This window comes from Mandrillus leucophaeus, unplaced genomic scaffold (genome assembly GCF_000951045.1).
Source record: "Mandrillus leucophaeus isolate KB7577 unplaced genomic scaffold, Mleu.le_1.0 Scaffold147, whole genome shotgun sequence".
Classification (NCBI taxonomy): domain Eukaryota; kingdom Metazoa; phylum Chordata; class Mammalia; order Primates; family Cercopithecidae; genus Mandrillus; species Mandrillus leucophaeus.
This window is the reverse complement of record NW_012101443.1, coordinates 519,703-546,101: the sequence shown is the minus strand read 5'-3', so window position 1 is coordinate 546,101 and position 26,399 is coordinate 519,703. Positions and strand designations below refer to the sequence as shown.

Genomic DNA, 26,399 nt, shown 5'->3' with positions numbered 1-26,399 from the left:
TTCAATGGTAATGGTTTCCAGTTAGGACAACAGGCTATTTATTATTGTACTTAGTATACTTAAAACATTGGTCATCTATCATCTCCTTTCTTTTTATTTTTTGAGGGTTCCAGGTATTAACTCTACAGTTTCTTTTCCTGCTCTGTCCTCTGTTGCTTGATTTAGCACTACTCTCCTCCCTTGACCTACTGCTTTGCTGGTCTGAGAGCTTCTCTCCAATCCTAGACTCCCTAACACAAACTCTGAAGACTTCAAGGGTTTGGACTTGCTATGAAAGACTTGAGTGAAGACTAATGATCCACCTCCTCACCTCCGTCACCCTACCCCCATATTCTTTGCAGAGACAAAATTGCTTTTACCAGTGACATCAAGAACTATTCAAGACTCATCTACATAGTAATTATCCCAGGAATTTCACTTCCAGCTACTACTGTACTGAGTCTTCCAATTTAGGGAAGAAATGAAATTAAGTAAAAACGTGGCAAAAAAAAAAAACCACACAAAAAACCAAAATGTGGCCGAGCGTGGCGGCTCACGCCTGTAATCCCAGCACTTTGGGAGGTCAAGGTGGGCAGATCACGAGGTCATGAGATCGAGACCATTCCTGGCCAACATATCGAGACCATCCTGGCCACCATGGTGAAACCTCGTCTCTAAAAAATACAAAAATTAGCTGGGTGTGGCGGCACACACCTGTAATCCCAGCTATTCGGGAAGCTGAGGCAGGAGAATCACTTGAACCCGGGAGGCGGAAGTTGCTGCGAGCTGAGATCACACCCCTGCACTCCAGCCTGGCCACAGTGTGAGACTGTCTCAAAAAAATTAAATAAATAAATAAATAAATAAATAAATAAGATGTTCTCTCCTTTTTCTCAGAGTCCAAGAGTACCAGACTTTGCCCTGAAGTAGCACTGCATCGGAGTACAAGGTCTGGTTTACAGCAAGGTCCTGGACAGAACATTTAAAACTAGAATAATAATAACAACAATAATACACAAACACACACACATATATTCTTAATAAAATGTTCTTTAATGTGATATATATGTGTGTGTGGGTAAAACATCTGGTGAAAAAAGTAGAAACTGAAGATTTCTAACTGAAAGAATTCTTCTGATTATCCATGTAAAAACTTCCACAAGTAGTCAACAATAAAATGTCACTTAAATATTACTAATGAGACATTCATGAGGTTGAATAAACAAAATGCTTCATGCTTGCAAAGAACACAATATGTAACTTTAAAAATCCCATTTGTCTAAAAACATATACATTATCTACAACAGAAAAACATTTCCTTTTTCATATATTAAAACTAAACGTTACCAACTAACATGACAATTAGAATTTTCAATCCTATTTAACACTTTGGGCCCATAAAGGAAAATGAACACCACAACAGTTAAAATATAGATTTTAAGCAGGGGAAAACTTTTTCAAATTATGTCTGAACAGGCCTGAACATGAGAAGTAAATGCTTCCAAGTATATGAGAAAAATTAGAAACAATAAGATAAAAATGTAAACACTGAAGTCTTTCCTATCATAGAGAACAGAAATCGAGGTCATACAAATAACTTACTAATTTACTCTTCTATGAAGGTTTTCCTCCATTTTTGTTTTCAAATTATTATTTGGTTTAAGTTGCCATCACACTTCCGCCCACACCATCAAGTCTTTCGCAAACATGAGCATTATCAAAGACAGTGGCACTAGTGAAAGTCTATTCCGTTATTTTCCTATTTCTCCTCTCCATTTGCAGAGTAAATGAATATCTGAAGTATTTATAATCTCTTTTCAATTAAAAAAGAAAATGGAAAAAGAAAAAGAAAATCCGGGACACAAAGTTTGAGTCTATTAATAAAGACACAACAAAAGAGGGTCTTAAATGGGAACTGCTCCCTTGCCCCGGGAAACTTAGAATAACACTGTACTCAGAGGTTACACTATAATTATGGCTGAGAAAGGGGAAGCATACAAAAGGGTCTCTTCTTGAATAATGCCTCCAGGAGCTCAATTACTAAAATCTTGTCAATAAACACATATCCATTCCAGTATCTTCACTTCAATCCATAATTAATTATCTTTTTCACGTCTCATCTACTGGAAGCATAAGTGAAAGCATAACACTTTAATCTGGATGAGTAGTGGCATAATATTAGGAAATTTTCAAATAATTAGGCAATTAAAACCACACGAATGTACTAACTAGTAGGATAAATTCCTATATTCTGAATTTCTAAGATTAAAAAGGTGATACTAAAAATAAGGTATCTTCACATTTATACTTCTTATTTTTAGAAAGAAAAAATTAAGTTTATTTGATGCGCAGTTTGAGAGAACTTTTTAAAAATAACTTTCTAAAACGAACTTTCGGACTGCTTCCGTAAATTTAATACTAAAACAATTCCAAACGAAATTCCAAACACAACTGACAGAACTAAGCTGACTACACAGGAATTAGCAAAGCAACACTGTAGCACTACGCAGAAAAAATAATTTGTTAAAAAGACTGTGCACAGAGGACATCCTATGCTGGTAGCTACTCTAAAGTGAACTAAAAAGAACTGCAAACATACAAAAACACACACACACAAAAAAAAAAAAAGAATGAAAGACTCTGTATACCAACAGCAGTGAATGTTTCAACTACTACTAACAGCTGAAGAAATAGCTCCACCTCTATATGAGATGGAGTTGGGAGAGATGAGGAGATGGGAAGACTAACATCCACTGAAAATCAACTCTCTAAGTAAATGTAAGTTAAACAATGTGTTTTCTCTGTGTAAATGCCAATGCATATTATCAATAAACACTGATGACTTACTACAATTTTAATAATTTGTATAGATGTTAAGATACATCCACTTGCTGGATTTTAGTATGTTGAATTCATATGACAAATATGAAAATCATATAAGCTTGCAAATCTCAAAATATGCAATGTTCATTTAGAATGACCAGTAATCAGGAAGCCAGTAAGAGGCATACATTTGATGAAACTGAATCCTACCAGATGCACACAGTGAAAGCCTTAGTTTCACAGTGCAACTATTTTTAAAGCCACAAATTGTTACAAGCTTGCATCAACTTTGCTAGTCTCTAGTTGAAACTGACATGTTACAATCTACATAGTTCATTAAGAAAATAGAAATTATTTGAAAATCTATAGATTGTATTCACAAAACGCTCCAATATATTGTATTAAAGCCAGCAATTTCAAATGTTACAGAACTAGACCCCGCTAACTGGCACCATATACCCACAGACTGAACTGCATTAAATATTCTCCAACGGTATCGCGGACTTTGAAACCCTGAGGTGTAAAGATATTTTCCAAACTTTTTAAACTACTTTAAAAATCCAAAAATCTTAAAAGACTTCATACTCCCAAAGTAGTTCGAATTACCTGAAAGCCCCATAGTATAACCAAATACCTTAAGACTACCCTTCATTAACAAGATCTCACCAATATAATTCAAGTATTACCAACTCTGTATAATTTTCAAACCACATAAATTGCGTTAGCCTATTATAGAGAGATAATGCTGCCAGACTCTCTCCTTTCATTGCACTTTCCCCCGTTTCTGACAGTTGCCAAAACTAACTACCTAAAGCATATGAGGATAAAGTAGCACTCAATTCCCAGGACCTAAATCGTTATCACTGCTGAGCAAAAAAAAAAAAAAAAAGACCAATCACAAGTAAGACGTTTTGCTCTAACAGATCTGGAATGCGCATAGAGGAAGATCTAAATTTAAGCGCAAATTGCTGCACTCTTCCATCGCACACACATACGAATACCACACAAAGGTTCCCGTGCTCACATCAAATGGTAACGAAGGGCACAGCCTATTGTCTGAGTCTACCTATTCCCCTTAGACAAATGCCAGAATCATAAACAGAGCGAGAAATTATATCTGAGCACCCGGGGCTATTGCAGAGTTAAGGGTGGGATGCTCAAGGAAAGCTCAAAATCCCAGTGACTCAAGCGAAGATGGGGGTAACTGGGCCTCCACATTCCGGGTCCGCCCAATGCCTTTCCCCAGATACCCACACCAATTCACAGAACGCTTACTTCCTCCCCAAGCTCCCTTCGCAAGTGCAGTCCGGAGGCACCACCGCCGCCGCCGCTCCGAGGAGCGGGGGAGGCGACTCTCTGTCCCCGCGCCTGGACCCAGGAGGACGACGACGAGGAGAAAGCGGTGCGCGCGCGGCTCCCGGGAACCGGCCCTCGGCTAGCGAGTGGCCCCCAGGATGGCTCAGAAGCAGAACCCGCCCGCCGCCTCGCCAGGGTCAAGCGAAACTCGGTTGTAGGAAGAAAAACAACGAAGAGACTGTAGATTAAGAAAAGGCAACAAAAACACTACCAGGCCGCTAGGAGGACCGCCTCAAAACGCCGCCGGAAGTCAGAGGTTTGCCCTGTTCCTCTACAGACCCAGGCAGCTTCCGGCCGTCAGATTAGTCGTCAGTGCGCAGACACCGCCCTCCGTGGACACGCCCTCTAGGCGTAAAGTCCCAGGCGAGGAGTGAGAGTGCGGCGGGACGTGGAAATAGAATCCGTACTCTGTGAGAGATGCTGGGAGAGGAAACTGGGAGCCCGGGAGAGCTAAAATTCCCAATTAAAAGTGAATTTAAGTGAGTTTTCTCTTTTTATTACATAATTCCTTGCCATAAACTGCTGTTGTAAATGCGCAAAATGCGGCGTTTGTTGTTGACAGTACCTAGAGCCATTCATTCATTTGTTCAACAGTGTTTATTGAGCAGCTGAGCTAGAATGAGAGGCTATGTTTGTCGTTTTTGACACCCCTCCCCTTCCTGGGCCATCGCCTAATTACCGTGGAGCAAACGGAATGCATGGTTGTATTTCTGAAGGCACAAGCAGAAATTTATTGAAAATTTGGAGCAGAAATCTTTAATGTACTTCTGACCACCCTTCCTTTTATTGAGTAGGATCCAATGATCAGCATGAAACTTGTTATTAAACTTGCTTGAGATGGCTAATCAGACGTCGGAAATCAAAGAAAAAGTAGGTAGCTAGACTTTTACAATTTTTTTTGAAAGGTAAAAAGACATGAACCCTTGTCTGCCTTAATGTCAAAGTAGCACTTATTAGGTTCTCTGACAAAACCAAGGTATGGGAAAATCTTTTATCGAAACTACGGATAAAACTTAAAAATAATCTGATACAATGATTTGGTCTTGCTGGAATCAGTAAATTAAAATACGAAAGCAGAATGATAAAATCAAGGGCATTAAACATTCCTAATGACATGCCAAGCTATTTTAGAGACAGCGGCAAAAGCGTCTTTACAAGTGGGTTTGATGTAACGCTCTGGCAGCAAGAATCCGTATTTGCCCGTATCTCGAAGTTCAATTGTAAACGAATATTTGATGCCCAAATCATAGATCCAATCGTCCGCACCTCCAGGAGCTAGGTCTAAAAGAAGAAGAAAGAAATTTTTGAAATATAGATTTTTCAAATTAAGTAACAAACTGGGAATTGTTTGATTTAAATGTTTGTTTGGATACCTTTAGATTTTTTTCAGTTTTTAATTAATATAAACAATTTTACAATGAGTACCCTTGTTTATACATAATTGCTTCTTTGTCTCTTTAGAATGTTTTTCCCTAGAATAGATTTGCTAGTCTAAGGCTTTGCACTTTTTGCAATTACGACATGTTCCCAAATGGACATCAAAAGAACTGAATTAATTTATACCTCCACAAGCAGGGTATGAATTTGCCCACTTCCCCTTCCCATACCATCAATAGGAATTATGAATTCTGATAATTTTATGGGTGAAAAATAATATCCAACTGTCTTAATTTATGTTTTTTTGATTATCAGTTAGTTGCACATTTTGTTTGGCATATTTATTGGTTATCTTTATATTTCCTATCAATTGTCCTTACTCATTTGTCTACTTGGTTCATTTTATCAATTGCTTATAAAAACAACATTAATGTTATCAGTTTTGTTTGGCATGTAGACCTTTTTTTCTCCTTTCATTCATTTCTCCTTTCATAAGGAATTTTTTCTCCTTACTGAGCTTTCAACTTAGTTTATGCGGGGTTTTCATATGAAAATATATGCTGTACCTGGAATTTACTTTGGTGAAAGGCATATTAATAATCCAATTAATTTTTTTTCTAGGTAACTTGTTAGGTTTTCCAACCCCATTAATTGAATAATCTGACTTTTTTTTTTTTTTTTGAGTGCTAAATTGAGTCCAGGATTATGGCAAAGTCTGACCCAAAATTTTAATTTATAATTTTAGCATCTATCTAGTACAGTTTGGGGAGCATCACATGAAAGCTACAATTGCCAGAAGACTTGTTGCGGTTTAATGCATGTTAACTAAAATGTGTACACATTTTAGTGTTCATGCTAAATACAGTTTTAACCTTTTTTGAGATGGAGTCTTGCTCTGTCACCCAGGCTAGAGTGCAGTGGCGCAATCTCGGCTCATTGCCACCTCCGCCTCTCAGGTTCAAGTGATTCTTATGCATTAGCCAACTGATTAGCTGGCATTACAGGCACCTGCCACCATGCCCAGATAATTTTTGTATTTTTAGTAGAGATGGGGTTTCACCATGTTGGCCAGGCTGGTCTCGAACTCCTGACCTCAGGCGATCCTCCCACCTGGGCCTCCGGAAGTGCTAGTATTACAGGCGTGAGCCACCACACCTTGCCTCTTTTTGTTTTTTTTCTAATCATTAAAAAAAAAAGGAAAAACCTGAATTTGGCCTTCAGGCTGTCATTTTCTGATGCCTGGTTACAGGTTGATTTTTCTGATCCTCTTTTCCCATCTCCCTTCAAACTTCAAAAGGGCAAAATCAGTGTGTCCTCCCACTGTGTGTAGATAGGAGTTACTCACTAAATATCTTTCAGCAAAAATTAATCAAAACTTTTTGTTAAGAGTGTCACAAGCTCTTGTATGTGTAATGTATGTTAAAGACAATCAACTGTAATATGTTATGAGCTAATACTCTTGGGGGCAGGCTAACACTAAAAAACACTTGATGCAAATGGTATGCACTAGATTACTGTAGGGTACAACCTGCACAACCTTCCATGGTGGCCCTGGGCATCATACAAAAGTTTTATGAACTAGTTTCTGCTTCACTCAACTATTATGATGCCAATTCTGTAATTCCTACTCTATTGCGATAAATATAATTACTTAAATAGCATTTCGGCTTCTTTTTAGGAACTCATTTATTAATATAGCTTTGTTTAGCATTGTCATAGCTATTATGCTTCTGTTCCTAATTATTACAATTCAGTTGTATTACATGTGACCCTATTTAATTCGGAAAAATTAAATACACAAAGAAAAACAGATCACACAGATTTCTTTAGTAGCTCAAAGTTCCCTAAGATCATAAGAAGAAATACTTACATAAGGTTTCTGAGCCACGGCCATGTGTATACCTGATATTTTTACTGGTTTTCTGAATAGCACGAACTGCTTCACTGGCTACTAGAGACTGGAAGCAATAACATACGGAATTTCAGTTAATGTGCAGCTTTGAAACATGACAAGTAGAAGTTTCCAAAAAACAATCATACATTAATTTAATCAAAATGTACATGTAGAAAATCTAGATTCATCTAAAAGGCAAATAAATAAGATAAACAAATTAAAAATGTGCACTTCATGGCAATCACAATTGGGTGGCTTTAAACATGAACTATTTCAATATATTGAAACTTTAATTTGCAGAAAAAAATCGTATGCCTTTTTGGGAATTCATTTATTATGGAAAATGAAGTATAACTACATTTCAAAGGCTTAGAGGTACTCCATTTCTGAACAAAATTATCACCAAACTTTAAATCCAACCTCTCTAAACACACACATACACCTAATGCATGCATGATTCACTTCTTATCCTTCTCACAACTTCTATTTTCTTCTTGTGTAAAATGTCTAATGACTTCCACAGATTCATCAAATCAAAAAAGATTATGCCTCTGGTATGGAGCAGGATAATAACTAAGACCCCCATTTGACTTCATTTTGTTCTAGCTTATAAAAATCTATTCTGAAGTTCTCACTTATCTGGAACTTTTCTGAAATTGGAACTAGCATCATGGTGTACACTGTCACCTTCTTGAAAAACTCAGAGATTTATCAGTGGATATTATTTTATGCCATCTCTTTGTTCAAAACATAAATTTTAATGGAACCCCATTGTCTACAGAATCAAATACAAGTTTATCTGACAGTCACACCCCTTCAGAAGCCAACCTAATCTACTTTCTGATGGTATCACCCTCCACTTTTGCATCGTCTTACGGGGAACACCCACTTCCCTGCTTGGAAGGTCCTCCCTTCCCTGTCTGCCTATAGAAATCCTCTTTCAATGCCTGTCTAAAATGTAGCTGATCTTTGACATCAACAGCACTTTATTATTCATGGGTTTTTTCCCCCCTTAATAGATTGTAAATTTCTCAAGGACAGTAACTACTTTATCTCCTCACTTATCTCAGCATTTCCCTCTGAATGCATTAATGAAGTCATCCCTTGATATTCTAGTTAGGAGTTGTACTGTCTGTGCCACTTATTTAGTAGTTACTCTGTGTCACCTTAGAGTACAGCTGTTTGTAACATCTGCTAGTGGTTGAGCTCCCTAACCATAACACATTCTCTTAAAAGGCAAGATTTTACCTAATGCTTCTTTAAACATCCATTGACAAGGTATTTTACACGTAATGGCTCTCAACATATATGTGTGCTGACAGTAATGCAAAAAAAAAAAAAGCATAATTAGACTAATTCTGTTTCCCAAATCATGATAAATTTCCTTTTATTTCTTCAAAGATAATATTTTAAAAGGTGCTTTCCTTAAGAGTTTTCCCTTGAGAAGAAAAAAGCTCAAGTATCAAGTATGTTTATGTTCTAAATGGGCTACTTTCAGAAAATGCAAACAATCTTATATTTGTCATCAGCAATTGCTAGCTCCTGTAATGTGACTATATTTTATTCTGTTAAGAGAGCCAGAAAAAAAAATGTGTCACTAACAAACAAGCTACTACCTAAAAATTAGTCCCTTCCCAAGAATGGGGCTGTTGATGTAACACTTCCACTGTCTGGAGAGCATCTGCAATGAGGATTTGTCGAAGCCTAGCTACAGTCCTTCAAGAATCCTTGCATCTTTTGCCATCAACCCAAAAGTACAGTATCTTGGGCTAAAAAGTGCTCAGGGAGTATTAAATTGTATGAGTCCTCTTTGAACTTCCTGTATTGTCCATTATGTTCCAAAAAACAGACTCTTGCCTCAGTGCTAAAATTGGGGGTACTTTAATGGGACCAAAACCTTGAGGGTTCGGGAAGTCAGGGCATGAACAATTCCTGCTGCTAATCCCAAAACAATGAGTGTTGTGTTGAGACCGAATCTGTGGTCCGCTGTTGCAGGAAGCTAGTGACCACAAAGCTGTCGCATGATTCCATACTCATCTTTGCTTATACGGCTTCACATACAGATCAGGTCAAGTGGAATAGTTCCTTCCTAACCTTCAAGGAATTTATCTGACATTTTCTTAGGAAGCCCATGTGCTAGAATAAAGTGCATGTTGTTAGGGTAAGGCATGTTCTTTACATTCCTTTAATGAACAATGAACACTGACCCAGGGTGACTCTCAACAGGATCACACCATGATTTAAAACATCTATCATTTGCCTTCTAGAGGACAAAAATTTTCGCAGTTTTTGATTCTTCAACTAAGTGTTATTTTATTTCCAAAATGCTAATGAGAAAAATAATTAAGTAGCACTTACCAATTCCTCATGGTCTTTGCTTTTGCTTCGATTATAGGAATATGGAAACACTATATGCTGGGAGTATGAATGCATGCTGATGTATGCTTTAATGTGGTTGATATTTCTTCTCAAGAAATTAGCCACCGCCTTCGCTTCTGGTTCTGACTCAGGATAAAGTCCACAGTAGGTTTCTGAGCATGAGAAACTGGATGCACCTTCCTCTGCAGTGAAATTGATAAGGTGAAATTATGAGGGGATGCACATAGTTCTGTAATTTGTGGTTTTCCAGACAACGTATTCTCCTATCTATGTTGCAACACTTTTAGATGAATGGATTAGGTAGGGCTCTGCAAAGAACATATTTCCACTAAGTGTTGTTTATGTTTCTTTTGAAGTCAGATACTTATCTGCTCACACAGCTGACCTTCTAACAGTCATTCCCAGCACCTGTCTCCCTTGCGACCTTAAGAAAGTGGCTAAGAGAGTCTCAGAGATACCAGCCCTATCTCCAGACTTCTGGATATGTGAGAAAAAATAAACCCCATTTTCCTTAATCCACTGTAAATTTAGTTTTTCTGATATTTGTAGTTTTAAAGCTACCATTAATATAGCCCATAAAAGAAAAGCCTCACTTCACAACTCAGAATATGTAAGTCTGCCTTCAGTGCTACTTTTAACTTGCTAAAGTGGTTTAGTAAATAAAATGGGATGATGGTATTTGTTGCCAGACCAACGTTCATTCGTTCCTTTGATAGATTATAATTTGCATCACTTCAGATGGTACCCTGCCTTCCAATACTTCTCCCCCTGTCCCTAATTCACAAGGGTGAAGCTCCAGCATGCTGCATCTGACACAAGAGATTATCCCTTCCTGCAAACAGTTGAGGGCTCAGGATTGGGTCTGACTCTTGTGCTTTGCCAATCTGAATCCCTTCAAAGATAACTTGAAATCAATACTAAGAGTCTCATCTCAGTCTAGCTGCTGTCTTGAACAGACACTAAAAATAGTAATACTACCAGCTGACGCCTGTGGAGCACATGCTATACGTCAGGAACTCTGCTAGGATTTGTGGCAAAAATTTATTCTTACAGCAGCCTGATGAAGTAAATACTGTTATTTTAGGAGATGCAATCTGGATATTCTTGGTGATAACCATTCTTCAAAATAAGAGGCTATACAGCATATTGTTAAGCACCCAATTACTGGATTCTAAATCTTGACTTTACCATTTATTAGCTATATGGCCTTGGGTAAATGTTTAAAAAGCTATCTGTATCTCTATTTCCTTATCTGCAAAATGGAAAAATTACACATTAAATGCTGATTGAATGAAGATTAAATGAGTTAGTTCATACAAAGCGCTTTGCACAGTGCCTGGCATGTAGTATGCATTTCATAACTGTTGTTGTTTATCATCATCATCATCATCATGTGGACTGAGACCTGAAGGAAGCCAGTGTGCATCACAGAGATGAAAAGGGGAGAGAAAGGATTCACTGAGCGTCTCTAGGGCTCCAGGCCCAGTTCCCTTCTGTTTCTGAGTCCAGCTGCATCCCTGCCTCAGGGTTCCATGGGCTACTTACTATCCTTACAGAGCCTGCTTTTCTTATTTAAGTTCATTCTACTTTCTTCCTGTTATTATACAAGCATAATATTAATATTTGTTAAAAAATTGTTTCCCTGAGAGAAAATGTGCTGAACATCTTAGGTCTTCCGAAGTATTTCATTTTTAACCAATAAGGTGATTGGATAAACCATTTTTCATAGTTTGGTCACCTTTGAATATTCCTGCCCTTTTATGTGGTATATAATTCTAGAGAATAGAGATTATGTATTGGGTATGGAGGTCGGGGAAGACATAACCATTGAATAGAGAGGTGGTGCCCTAATATGAATCCTCAGACCAGGGTTGTTTAATAGAAATATAATGCAAGTCACATATTTACTTTAAATTTTCCAGTTACTACTTTAAGAAAAATAAAAAGGCCAGGCACGGTGGCTTATGCCTATAATCCCAGCACTTTGGGAGGCAGAGGCGGGCAGATCAGTTGAGATCAGGGGTTTGAAAACAGCCTGGCCAACATGGTGAAGCCCTGTCTCCACCAAAAATACAAAAAAAAAAAAAAAAAATAGCCAGGCATGGTGGTGCACACCTGTAATCCCAGCTACTTGGGAGGCTGAGGCATAAAAATCACTTGAACCTGGAAGGCAGACATTGCTGTGAGCTGAGATCGTGCCACTGCACTTCAGCCTGGATGACAGAACGAGACCCTGCCACACATACACAAAAAGAAATATGTGAGATTAATTCAATATTATAATTTATTTAACCAAATATGTACAAAGTATCATTTCAAATGTAACCAATATAAAAATTATTCTTGAAATATTTTATGTTACTGTTTTCATACTGGGTCTTCAAATTCTAGTGTGTATTTAACACTTAGTGTATGTCTCAATTCAGACAAGCTAAATTTTAAGCACTGGATAGCCACATGTGGTTAGTGGCTACTGTCCTGGACAGCCTCGGATTCTCATTCTATGACTGTCATCCTAGAGATTTCAAGCCATTTAGTGGAAAGAGCCTTGAAGAGGCAGGAAACTTGAGGTTGAAACTCTGTTTTACCATTAAGCAGTCATGTTAATTTGGGCAACTACTTCATCCATCTCAGCCTCAGGGGCCTCATCTGTACCACGAAGGAACTTGGGCCACTGGATCCCTCCAAGTTCAAGCATTATTTCATCTATAGACATGGAACCAAGCACACTGTGAAATATCTATAATAGGCAAATTCATAGAGACAGAAAGTAGATAAGACATTACCAAGGGCTGGGGAGAAGGTAGGGATGAGGAGATATTGCCTACTGGTAACAATAGGCAAAAATCTCTCTTTGTGACAAAAAATTTTAGGAATAGATAGTAGTAATTGTGAATGTACTTAATGCCACTGAATTGTACAATTAAAAATGGTTAAAACGGCAAATTTTATATTACATGTATTTTATCATAATAAAAAATAATTTTAAAAAACATTATAGTCTCCTAGAAAAAGAAGTAAAGGATTTTCCATTCAAGCCAGTTGCAAAAACTTTGTAGTTGAACTCAGTGTTTTAGAAAATGTGTAGGGCTGTCTTAGGTAGTTTGAGACCAAAGGTTCTCATAATGTGCTCCCGTTACGAATTGAATTGCATCCCCCAGAAATTCCTGTGTTGAAGCCCTAAGCCCCAGTGTGACTGTATTTAAAGACAAGGCCTTTAAGGAGATAAGGTGAAATGAAGTCATAATCCAATGTGACTGGTGCCCTTATAGGAATAAAGAGAGACACCAGGGAGGTTTGTGTAGAAAGACAAGGCCATGTAAGGGCACAGAGAGAAGGCAGCTGTCTACAAACCAATGAGAAAATCCTTGGGAAGAGCTCACTCTGTTGGCACCTTGATCTTGGACTTCCAATCCTCAACTGTGGGAAAATAAATTTCTGTTGTTTAAGCCACCCAACCTATGGTGTTTGGTTGTAGCAGCCTGAGAAGACAAAGACACCCCTACAACCTACCCTCCACTCTCCTCTGCAATACACACACACAAAATTGTAATACAGAGGAGCATAAAATGAGTAAGTAGGTTTGATATGTCACTTCCTGTTAATAAGTGAGGTGGTTTTTAGATCCTTTATATAAAGAATCGTAGGGGCACATTCTAGTTGTAGGGATGAGAAAGATAAGATTAAATTCTTTTTTCTCACTGTCTTGCTTACATAATACAGAATACATACTGGAACAGTTGGTAATAAAAGGAGTTCCTTACAATTATTTTTTATTTTTGGGTTTTTTTAAATTAAAAACCCATATGCTTGCTGCTTCTGTTTCTGTTTTTCACTCTTGTGATACTTAACAATATAGCACCATGCCTAAGAGGGGACTGAGACATTTCTTGATGACAATAACAGAATATATTTTGACTACTTGGCTATCCAAATTAAATAACACTGACTTCACCAAGAAACGTATTAGGTAAAATCAAGCACCAAAAGAGCTCGAAGATAAATAAAAAGTTCCAAAAAGGAACTGATAACCTGGGTTTATATCCCAGCTCTGCCACGTACTTGCGCGTACTTGCTACGTGCCCTTGAGAAAGGGACTTAACTGTTTTCAGCCTGGGTTTCTCCATCTATGATTCGTAGATAATGAAATCTGGGAGATGAACTATGTCAATGGCTCAGCGCTGAGTAACTGTCAGCTCTATTTATTCAGATTCTTTTTACATCGCTGCTGTTCCTGGGAGCCCCTGGCCCACTATTAGTGCCACTGCACCTTTGGACCTCTGGGAACACGAGTGGTTTCTTAGGGAGAAACCACTAAATGATTCCCTGGAACCTAAGTCAGGATGAACTACTTCTTCCTCTGAGTTCCTACCAAATCTGTAGCTCTTAGAGCAACTAATTCATTCATGGACTCATTTAGTTAATATTTTATGAGGACCCTCCTTGTGCCAGGCACTGCACTAGGTAATGGGTATTGATTTCTGTTCGCATGGAGTTTCAAACCTAGACAGGGAAAAAAATAAGGAAATAAGGTAAGTACTTTGTTGTGAGGTTTGGTTTTCTTTTGTTTTGGCAATCAGCTTTCCCGGGCTGAATGTTGTGAGGTTTTAATAGGTATTCTGGGGTTTTGATAAAATGTTTAAAATCATGAAATTTTACATTTTTTAAAGGAAATAGGCAAAATTATGTGCATAGGATTGTATAGGGTCCAGGTCTGGGAGGAAGAGGATGTTTCTGTGGGTACAGTAGCTTCTCTCTCTTATGGGCTCCATAGAGCCCAAAAATACAGATGTTGCATACTCCTTGTTAGGTTAGTTTACTTTCATAGCTGTTTCAGAAATGTAGTACTATGAAAAATAATGTTGAGTGGGTGGGAAGAAAGAGTGAAGTAACACCTACCCCCCTAAAAGCAAACTTCTTTGTTTTCAGGTTCAGGGAGTACATGTGCAGGTTTGTTCCACGGATATATTGTGTGATGTTGAGGTTTGGGATTATATTGAACCCATCACCAAATAGTGAACACAGTACCACGTAGGTACTTTTTCAACCCTTTCCCCCTCTCTCCTTCCCTGCTCCTTTTTTGAGTCCCCAGTGTCTATTGTTCCCATCTTTATGTGTGTGTATACCCAGTGTTTAGCTTTTACTTATAAGTGAGACGATACAGTATTTGATTTTCTGTTTCTGTGTTAATTTACTTAGGACAATGGCTTCCAGCTGCATCCATGTTGCTGTAAAGGACATAATTTTGTTCTTTTTTATGACTGTGTAGTATTCCATGGTATGTATGTACCACATTTTCTTTATCCAATCCGCCATTGACAGACACCTAGATTGATTCCATGTCTTCGCTATTGTGAATAATGCTACAATGAACATCCGATTGCATGTGTCTTTCGGGTAGATCGATTCATTTTCCTTTGAGTATATACCCAGTGATGAGATTGCGGAGTCGAACAGTAATTCTACTTTTAGTTCTTTGAAAAATCTTCAAACTCCTGAAAGCAGACTGTTCTTAAATGCATAACTCAACATCACCTAATGCCTTAACTCAAATTAAGAAATAATAAATTCCCACTGTACTTCTTTTTATACTATTTTTAATATTATTATTTTAAAATTTTCTTTATATTATTTATTAAAGAAATTAAGAAAGTGAATAGTGAAAAAAAATGTCTTCAAACACTATAGAAGTAAACATTTACTTGTGCAATTAAAAAATGAGGGGTCCAGGCCAGGCACAGTCACTCACTCATGTGAGCCACTTTGGGAGGCCGAGGTGGGCGGATCACTTAAGGCCAGGAGTTTGAGACCAGCTTGGCCAACATGGTGAAATCCCATCTGTACTAAAAAAAGATACAAAAATTAGCCAGGCAAGGTAGCATATGCCTGTAGTCCCAGCTACTCGGGAGGCTGAGGCAGGAGAATCCTTGAACCTAGGAGGCAGAGGCTGCAGTAAGCCAAGATTGTGCCACTGCACTCCAGCCTGGTCAACAGAGCAAAACTGTCTCAAAAAAAAGAAAAAAGAGAGGTCCTCCCCCGATCTCAGGTCTTTGATATTCTAATGATGAATGTTTTTGTTTATTAAAATAGGATCTTTAACTGTCACTTCTTTATTATTCCAGGATAATAGATTTTAGAATTTTGAAGCTAGAAGGAATCTTAAAGAACTGATTCAACTTTCTTATTTTAAAGATAGGAAAACAGGAGAGAGGAGAGGCCAAAGTGATTTTCTGACTCTGGCCAACATTGGTAGCATTACATTTACCTAAGCGTTTATCATTTAAATTATTCCCTGATTCAGACAGGCTAGCTCTGTATTTAATTTGAATTCATGGGCCTTCCTCTGTGACAATCACCCTTTCAGTGAAGAGATATTGCAAGAAATAAAGCCAACAACCTACCACACCAGTGTTTGGACGCAAAGTTCCTGTTCAGGTCTGTTCCGATGCAACGATTGTTCGCATAGAAAGAACGGTTCTTTCTCCACATTCGATTCTACATAAACAAAATACAGACAACCTAGGTGGCCACGTTCAGGGCCCAAGGAAAAACACGCATGTGAAAGTCCATGAAACCAGCATTGCCTTTCTCTCCTTCAACCTCATACCTTGCATGGCTTCATCACATTGCTGTTGTTGTAATATTCCTTTGCATGGCCCCTATTGCTATCTGGGTTTCAATCACATCCACTCAGACTATTTTAGTTGAACCAAACAAAATGGTAATATTTGATCAATTTTGACTGATAAAAATAAAGATTTCATTTCATTCCACTAGGCTGCTTATTAGCCTTCTTGTTTAGTCTTGTTTCCTTTACATTAATTTTATGCACAGGGTCATTTTGAGCTCCTTCGAAGAAAAGCAAAATATCTTTGTGTCTCAACTCAACACTGAGTCATAAGTTAAAATGCTCTCTTTAGGTTGAATTCACCACTCCTCTTTCAAAGCTAGAAAAGGTGGAGATGTGAAGACACCTCTAATCTGATGACTTCTTCAATTGTACTGATTTGACTCTGGTTTTTAAATATAAAGCAAATTCCCTATTGGGTTATTGGGGCAAACCAGGAAAGTTTGGTCATGTAAAGAGTTGCACAGACTTTGTTTAAGTTCTGAGTTTGGGATGATGTAGCACCCTTTTCTCCTACTTTCACCAACCCTCTGCCAAGCCTTCCAGCCTGTTACCACTCCCAAGTCTGTGGTTCAGTGGCAACAGTAGACCCTGGGGATATCAAGTTCTCAAACTGTGGGAATTAATAATAGGGTAATGATACAAAGAACAGTTGGGAAGTTGGAAATCTAAAGGGTGACTGAATTCCACTGTGATTCAGGTTAAGGTGTAAATATACTTTATTATCAGTTTACAGATATGACCATTTATTGGACACCAAATTTGTGTTAGGCATTATGCTAGGTAATTCTCAATTACTTAGTTTGGCATTTGCCCACCTCCACCTACAAAATTTTCAGTTACAGTATTCCTCTCACCAGAGATGACTTTTTCCTCAGTCTCCTGTGCCATGTCTATCTCTTCTGCATAAATTACCTCCTATATGAAATAATTCATGTGTAATTCCATATGTTTCCAATCACGCCAACTAATCTTCTTCCTCTTAGTATTTATATGTGCTACTCAAATAGGGTTTTCTAAATTTATATATACCTAATTATGTTTCTATGTGCCCCTTTAAATTAGAAAGCATAGTATTTCATATTGCTTGAGTAATTTTACATGAATCACTATGTTGATTAACCAGAAAATACAGATCGAAGAGTATGTTAAACTACAAGATAGTAATACAATTAGCAAATCCTGATAAGGGGAAACTCTTTTCTTTGACAAATAAATTGCAAGGAAAAACAAAAAACAGAAAGAGCAAAAGATGGAATGGGAGTCCGTGGATTAAAATAGAATTGAAAGACCTATAAACCAATCATAATGTAAGAGCCTTATTTGGATCCGGAATCAAAGAAACATACTTTTTAAAAAGTTATGAGGCCGGGCGAGGTGGCTCATGCCTGTAATCCCAGCACTTTGGGAGGCCAAGGCAGGCGGATCACAAAGTCAGGAGTTTGAGGCCCCCTGGCCAGTATGGTGAAACCCCGTCTCTACTAAAAATACAAAAAAAAAAAAAGCCAGGTGTGGTGGCAGGCACCTGTAGTCCCAGTTACTCAGGAAGCTGAGGCAGAAAAATCTCTTGAACACAGGTGGTGGAGGTTGCAGTGAGCCGAGATCGTGCCACTGCACTCCAGCCCGGGCAACAGAGCGAGACGCCATCTCAAAAAGAAAAAAAAGTTATGATACAATTGAAAATACTGGCAATATTTTATGGTATTCAGAAATGGTTAATTTTCAAGGTATAATTATACTGTAATTATTTTTTTCAGAGTTCTTTTGTTTAGAAATGCATACTGAAATATTTATTGATGAAGTAATATGGTACCTAGGATTTACTTCAAAATAAAATGAGTAAGGTAGAAGTCGGTAGAGAGAATTCAGATGAAACAAGACTGGCCATGAGTTAATTATTGTTGAAGCTCTGTGATGGGTAGATAGAAGTTTACTACACAATTATGTGCACTTATATATATTTGACATTTTCCACAATAAAAGTTAAAAAATGTAATAATAAAGCCATTGTGCTTAGATCCAGACTTCTATGAATAATTCAACCTATATATCCTATATCTCCAAGGAGAGCATGATTTGTCTTCTTTGCCTTTTCTCCTACCTTTTTCCATGAGTAGTCATAACCATCCACATTAACCACTGGCATAACATAGAAATCCACATGCCTCAGAAGATTGGTATATTCCCCTATTATCCCATAGTATTCAGTTATCTGCAAATTAAATGAAGAATATTTAATTAGATCTGTTTTAAGTTCTTCTAAACTTAGTGTGTGTGTGTTTTTTCTTAGTTTGTCATTTGGCATGTTTAGATTTGCAGATTTAACTTTCAGAAAGAGTGCTAATTCCTCAAAAGAACTGAACTTAGGGTACTCTGCTACAAAGTGGTGATAAATGCCTTACACATGGTGCAGTCTTCCTAATTAATGAAGGCAGAAAATCGAACCATAAACTTCCTAAATTTTCCTTAAGAAATAATATTAACTCTTTATTGAAGCCATAGAGCCCACTACGAAGATTTAAGGAAACAAAAAAGTAGATCTAGTGTAGCTCCTTTTTCCGTAATTCATGTTCATCAGAGCTTAAACTACCTACCATATTTTATCCCCAGAGGTGATTACCTGATATTTGCTACATTGTCCTTAGAACTTGTGGAGCTCAAGTTTTGCTAGAATTGAGTGTGTTTCCCAAGCATTTGATCATCTAGCTTTAGAATTGGGGTAGCTTCTCCTAGGTACTGGCTATGAATTCCTGACAGACATCATCTCAAACTTGTTCCTCTCTACTTTAGAGTCATCCAGCTTAGCGGTACATATTACAATGTGATCCAGTGGCCTCCAAATTTGATGGCTGAGAAATTTACCCCAAAATGCCAAAATGTACAGGCAGGAGAACTATAAAGACAAATTTTAGCTGGTCAAATCATTTCACCTAGGACAAAGCTTTTGGTTTAAAATCTTAATTTGTGGCAACATTGCTGTATTTTAATTTAATTCACAATTAATTACATTAAATATTTAATTTGGCTTACAATTCAATAAATATTTAAATTGCCTTAAAGTATACTCATGGCATTGTTAAGAAATGTCTTTTTTATTATTATTGACAAAATAAAAACAAGCCTTTTATAAACTTTACTATTTTCCCTTTAAATGTTTAAAATATTATATTCATATTTCCCTAGAACAATCACAAGAGCCACATTAAAGTTCTTTGCCATGAAGAAATACTTACGAAATCAGAGAGAAAGGAAAGAAAAATGTTATTTTAAAATCTACTGTAAGTCAGAAATAAAAGGTTAATGAAAAGGAAGCAAAATTTGTAGAATGAAGGAAGCCATGTTTTGTTTGTTTGTTTGTTTATTATACTTTAAGCTCTGGGATACATGTGCAGAACGTGCAGGTTTGTTACACAGGTGTACGTGTGACATGGTGGTTTGCTGCACCCATCAACTTGTCATCTACATTAGGTATTTCTCCTAATGTAGCCCCCCACCCCTAACCCCCCAGCCTCCGACCCCCGACAGGCCCCGGTGTGTGATGTTCCCCTCCCTGTGTCCATGTGTTCTCATTGTCCAACTCCCACTTATGAGTGAGAACATGCGGTGTTTGGTTTTCTGCTCTTGTGTTAATTTGCTGAGAATGATGGTTTCCAGGGAAGCCATGTTTTAAATAGTTGAGCAACCAGTTAAATATATTTTTATGCTACAAATTTATAAATTTATGTTAGCATCACTTTTCAGTAATCATGTAGCATTCATTATTAGAAAAATATTAGGAGAGCCTGTTCCTTTCAAAATAATAAAGCATTTCTCATTTTCATTTCTACAACATGGCCTAAGCTTTTAATAGATGCAGCATGATGAGTTTCTTTTTATGCTTCACTTTTTAAATTTCCTTCCTACCTTTACCTCTGTCCGGTTGGATGGAAATCTTTCCACAAAAAGTTATGCTCTGAGAGATGACCAATGTTAGGCCCAGAACAATGTTACCTATTTCTTTATCTAATAGGTAGGACTCCAGACAGAAGGAGTGAGTAAGGACTGAGATACAGTCATTTCTACAACATGGCCTAAACTTTTAATAGATGCAGCATGATGTGCATCTATTAAAATGTAATGGTAACAAAATGTTACCATTACAAATATATCAGAGAGCTATCTGTCTCAGTTTTTACTCCAATCTCTATATATGTATGTATAGTTTGAACCATAGCCAATGACAATAAAATATTTATCCCAGCAGTAGGCACTGTTTAGATACTTTCTGGAACCCAAAATTGTATGTCAGCCTAAACCTGCAACATTAATTTAAATTTCAAATTCCACAAGGGGATATTGAGCACCAATTATGTTGACCAAACAATATACCAGGTTATGGGGAACAAAAAAATTACTTTAGAGCTGGTCTCTGCCTTCAAAAAGCTAATAGAAGTGATAACTTGGAAAAGCAGCAATTCAATGCTATTGATATAAGTATGATAATAAACAATGGCAAGATGTACAAGGTGGCTCAGAAAAAGGATGGTTAATTCTGTGGAGTGTTTGGGGTTGGAACTCCTGAAGAGCAGGTCAGGGGCAAGAAATTGAGGGTTGGGGTGAATTTATGATGGGACCAATTAGTTAGTGAAGCAAGTATTCCTGGAAAGGGACTGATAAATTAAAAGGATGTACATCTACGTAGGAACCACAAATCTACTAAAATTGGGGGAAAAAAAGCAGTCATAGTAGGGGTGAGAAATGAGAGAAGACAGGAAATTAAGAAGTTAGATTGCTAGATGGCTTCTTCTAACCTTCCTTGTTGCTGTCCATGGCCATATTCTGGGTCTAAGGAACAGCAAAACATTACTTCTGAGATCCAGAGGATGGCTACAGGAGAAATTTGCTAAAGAGGAGTTGAGATGAGGTTTAGCGGAAGAGAGAACAAGGAACTGTGAAGATACGTTGTTAGGTGACTCTCACATATGGACTTTGAATTCACTCAGAATGATGGCAAGAGTTGGAGGAGAAAAAAGAATCATGAACCAGGTACCAGGAAATTATCTGAAGGTCAGTGCATGATAGCAATAAAATAAGAGTACAGCCAGATTATGTAAGTTTCTGAGAAGAGAAGAATCATTGGTAGTGTCAAGACAGGAGAATGCTGATCCACTCCACCAGGCCTCTCAGCACATGGTGATGTGAAAGAAAGAGCAGCCCCTCTACTTGAAGGAGCCACCAGGGAGCAGTGTCCTTAGGTTATGTGTCACCCGTGGTGAGGAGGGACAGAGAGAATTCTGTGAAGGCCCTAAGGTTATAGAGCTCTAACTTTGTGTGCAATTAGACGAGAGTTTTCTAGGGCAGAGGTTTGGCAGGAGGTCAGCAGTGAGAAAAGCCATTTGGCAGAAAAAGTTCTCGGCGAGTTGTGATGGTTAACATATATTCACTAGGTCCTACAATGTGCCAGCCCCGGTGCTGGATTTTGGCTTGGTGATGCAGCCATGCAGAAATTGGTCTCAGCTCTGCCTTTGCAAAAAGAGAAGGATCTAAATTTGCCTCCTGAGAGTATGTGAATGAGAAGCTTAGAAAGAAATGACTGGCCTCAAGCTTCTCAACGGGTAGTGTAGTGGATTTCTGCTGAAACTAGACTATAAGATTTTTGAAATCCTTATTGAGCTGCAGAAAAGAGTGAGAGACTTAAAAGCTAAGATTTTAGTTTGCCTTTGGATGCTTTAGTTTTTGAATATAAAACCTACCTTCACAATTGTTGAAAGATAAGTATTTTATTTTACTTTCCCTCCTCCAGTGCTTTGAAGCACTAAGAGAGTCAGATGATCTGAATTAGTTTTGGGCAGGCGAGAATGGAGTTTAAATGTCCATTTTGAAAGACCTGATTGATTATGTTTCTTTGGGCTACACAAATCAGGTTCACATTGTTGGAGCAAAATACTCAGCTATAAGATCCTTGGGCTATATTTTGTCCATCCTTGTATTTCCAGATCTGAAACATCATAGGCAATTTATAAATATTTGTGGGTTAAATAATTTAATCTTACAAAGATTCAGCAAGCGGCTTGGGTAGAGGGTAGGATATCTAATAGGAGGGCAGAGGTGTCAGGATGACAAGGGCAGTAATTAGGGACAACCTCGCCAATATAAATTAGAGCCAATATGAATGGAAGTTTCTTCTTGGCCCTTCTCATGTTCACTGATGGAATGGAAAATAAATGTTCTTACTCTCCTGCTTTGTACCCTTCTCTCTTTATTAACTGCTGTTCCCTTCACTACCTAAAATAACCAAACTGCTCAACTTGGGGAAGGTTCCAGATCATGATGTGACTGGGATATGTTAAGGGTCTGATCAGTTGGAATCATCCTCTTTTGGCCAAGATAGTACCAATGGTGTTTGGGAATTTCCAGTAGACTCAGGGAGATTGCAGCTCCCATCCATGGGGGATGGAGCATGGAAGATTCACAGTGAATGAAGGCAAATAGAGATGTTGTATTTGTCAAGGTCCAGCAAAGGCAGAAACAGTTTTATCTTGATGTACGTAATAAGTGCCAATATCTTAATTTCCTAACTGATCTATTCTGTTACTGTGTATCTGTGAATGCAAAGACTACAAAAATCATTATCAGAAAGACACATATTTTGAGTTATTTTTCCAGTGGCAATGATTCTTTGTAGAAATCAGTGTAGAGAACATATATGCCCATTTTATAGGATTTGAAGCATAATTTTTAGTGTTTTTATTTATCAGGGAGGTTAATAGTCATTATATCTTTTACCTTTCCAACATACGATTTGTCTTACATATGGCTTTTTTGATGCAAAACCCTTCTTCAGGGACAAAATTCCCTATTATGACATATGAGAAAACATACTCTGTTTCACCTCTGTAATGTTGTGCTTATGTTCAATTCCCAAGGGTAAAAGTGGCAAAAGATGTCTGGATAATTAAAACCAAAAGAGAAATAAATTAATTGGGCCCCAACTTAGATAATTCCTTCAGTCTTTTCCTCTACTTAGTCAACATATTATAATCAATATACTATTTCTTAATCATTTTTCACTGTTTAGCTCCAGGCAGAAATGTAAAAAGACCAACAATATTTTGGGTGATTTAAATGCTTGAAGTCATGTTCTTCAACTCATTAATGCATAAAAGTCACCTGGGAAACTTGTGAAAATTGTAGATTCCCAAGCTTCATGATGTGACCTAGGAAAATGCATTTTAATGAACAGCCCAGTTGAGTCTGACACAGGTGATCTTGGGCACCATATTGAGAAATATGGTTAAGAGACTGTGAACACTTACATGGCCTATGAACCACAAGCAGAAAGCAGGAGAGATCCATTCTCTGGCATGCATTCCACAGTCAATCCACATGGCATTTTTGGCTGTTTGTTCTTTTCCAGAAACCTGCTCAAAGAAACCCCAAAAGTAGCAAAAACAATAACAATAAGCTTCAGGATAATAACTTTCATTTATATAGTGCTTATATTTAATAGTTTCAGCAAATCTCTGCGATATGAATTGTTCTGTATTTCTTTGAAAATTCTCAAGGGAAATTTAAACACTGGTGAAATTAAGTGACACTAGTTAAGGTAGCAAAGCTGGTATGAATTGAAACTGAAGTTTGAAGCCAGGACTCTGATTTCAAACTTTTTATCCTCTCACAATTATGCAGTCATGTCAGAGCTGCATGTGGAAGTTTAGAAGAGGAGACCAGAGAACTAATGATTTGGGCTGTATCTTCATGCTTCATTTAGAGGTAAATGGGTGTGAGTTGGATGGCAATCTTCCCTGGGAGGTGTAGAGACACACCAGGAGCAGAAACTCCCTCACGATTTTCCTCTGAGTGCATTTTTTTTTTTTTTTGGTGTGGATTATTTCTTTATTTCATACAAAAAGAAGCATACATCTAACTTCTCATGAACTGATTACCAGCAAATAAATCTAGGGACAGAGGCTTTGTTCCCAGTATGATGGACTAATACAAGCTGCTAACTCTGGAATAAGAATTGTCAACCTTTTCTCAATGATAGCCTTTGATGTCTTTAGAAGAATTATCAAGAACACCTCCAAAATTAATTATACTGTATTTGCCTTTAAAAGTGAGCTACAACACAATTTAGGGTATAGAGCAGTGGTCCCCAACCTTTTTAGCACCAGGGACCAGTTTCATGGAAGACAGTTTTTTCATGGATGGGGCAGAGGTGGGGTGGAATCAGGGGTTGGGATGGTTTGGGGATAAAACTGTTCCACCTCAGATCATCAGGCCTTAGATTCTTATAAGGAGCATGCAACCTTGATCCTTTGCATGCACTGTTCACAACAGGGTTTGTGCTCCTATGAGAATCTAATGCTGCTGCTGATCTGACAGGAGGCATTGCTCAGGCAGTAATGCTTGCTCACTGGCTATTCATCTCTAGTTGTGTGGCCTCATTCCTAACAGGCCATGGACTGGTACCTGTCTGCAGCCCAGGGATTGAGGACCACTGGTATAGAGGGAAGGGAGAAGAGTGTTTTAAAATCTAACAAATATGTAGACTTGCAATTCCAAAACAAGAAAAAGAAAGAGTTAGATATTTAGATTGTCATTTGAACCACTCCAGGAGGTTTTTTCCTGACTTGGAGCTAGCAATATTTAACAAGATAGTAAATAAGAAAGCCCAATGGCATTGGCCACTAATCGTCAAATTGTATAGTCAGAGAGAACTACCTAGCTTATTCTACTCAATGTAAAGAAAATCTTAAGTTGTCTACTTGACCTTTCTAAGTCCTGGGCCAATTTTCTTGGCACTGGTTCTGGCACCGAAAAGTTGGCAAAATCCCAGAGACTCACATTATATGCACATCCTTGATCAAGTAAGAGTAGGACCAAACCATCCAGAATGCATGATTTTTCAACGTGTACAGGTTTCAGATAAGCATGTTCCAAGGACTACACACAGCATGGCTGAAAGCAAATGTCATGGGTGGATATGCCATGATACATGGATCCAGTCTGATTGACCAACTCAATGACCAAGGGGATCCAACATTTCGTATGTCTGCCTTGAGTCTGCATTGCAAGTACTTGTAAACGACAGATTAAAACTGAGAAGTCCTAACCCAAAGTGTTATCTTTGAATAACTGGAAGCTCACCTATCACAATTTAGATAATGTTGGGATACTGTGCATAAATTATATGTTACTAACTTAAATGTACATTTTTAGTGACTACATTATTTTCCAGAGCTTTTTAAAAAGAACTTTAAGAGAAAGAGGTAGAAAACAGAACCATAGAGTTGTTTCCTAGTTCTGAAAACAATTGGCTGTGGCTATGTTCACTGACCTTTACTAAGGTCAATTTATTCAAGAGAGATGACATCCAATCCAAGATAGGTTAATCAACTTCTCTTCCATAACATTTTGCAACTGAAAATATATAACCAAATGGGTGGCAATTGGAGTAGAAACCATCATAATAACCCTACTGCAAAGGACTTCAGCCTTTTCCTGCTGTTCGTCCCTTGCTGGGATTTGTTGTCCTGCTCTTACTTTAGTTTCAAAAGTTGTACCAGGAAGTACTAACCAGGGCAAACAGGTAAGAGAAAGAAATAAAAGGCGTCTAAATGGGAAGGGAAAAATCAAATTATCCTTGGTTGTAGATGACACAATCTTATATTTAGAAAAACCTAGCCTCCACCAAAAAACTAAATTGCAGGTTATAAAATCAACAGACAAAATCAGTAGCATTTGTATACAACAATAGCAGACAACCTAAAAGAAAAATCAAGAAAGAAATACCATTGACAATGACCAAAAAAAAAAAAAAAAAAAATCCTGTAATAAATGAGTTTAGCAAGGTTATAGAATACAAGGTCAACATACAAAAATCAGTTGAAAGAAACTGAAGAGAATACACAAAAAAATGAAAAGATACCTCATGCTCATGGGCTTCAGAATTAATATTGTTAAAATGTCCATACTACCCAA

General features: G+C 37.7%; 2 protein-coding genes across 3 annotated transcripts in view; both read right to left on the bottom strand.

The window, feature by feature from the left end:
* Positions 1-4,427, bottom strand: part of ZC3H13 (zinc finger CCCH-type containing 13) — an 89,200-nt gene extending 84,773 nt beyond the window's left edge. The window contains exon 1 of the mRNA XM_011974641.1: positions 4,370-4,427. The gene's annotated coding sequence lies outside the window, so the exon portion shown is untranslated. The remainder of the gene's footprint in view (positions 1-4,369) is intronic.
* A 460-nt stretch (positions 4,428-4,887) lies between these two features.
* Positions 4,888-26,399, bottom strand: part of CPB2 (carboxypeptidase B2 (plasma)) — a 50,752-nt gene continuing 29,240 nt past the window's right edge. The window contains exons 6-11 of one of the 2 annotated variants that reach the window (XM_011974587.1): positions 23,732-23,836; positions 18,538-18,648; positions 16,210-16,303; positions 9,788-9,990; positions 7,406-7,493; positions 4,888-5,439 (exon numbers count right to left, since the gene is read on the bottom strand). In XM_011974587.1, coding sequence (XP_011829977.1) covers positions 5,255-5,439; positions 7,406-7,493; positions 9,788-9,990; positions 16,210-16,303; positions 18,538-18,648; positions 23,732-23,836 — 786 coding nt within the window. In that variant the 3' untranslated portion in view covers positions 4,888-5,254. The remainder of the gene's footprint in view (positions 5,440-7,405; positions 7,494-9,787; positions 9,991-16,209; positions 16,304-18,537; positions 18,649-23,731; positions 23,837-26,399) is intronic. The other variant, XM_011974588.1, reaches the window with a different exon arrangement.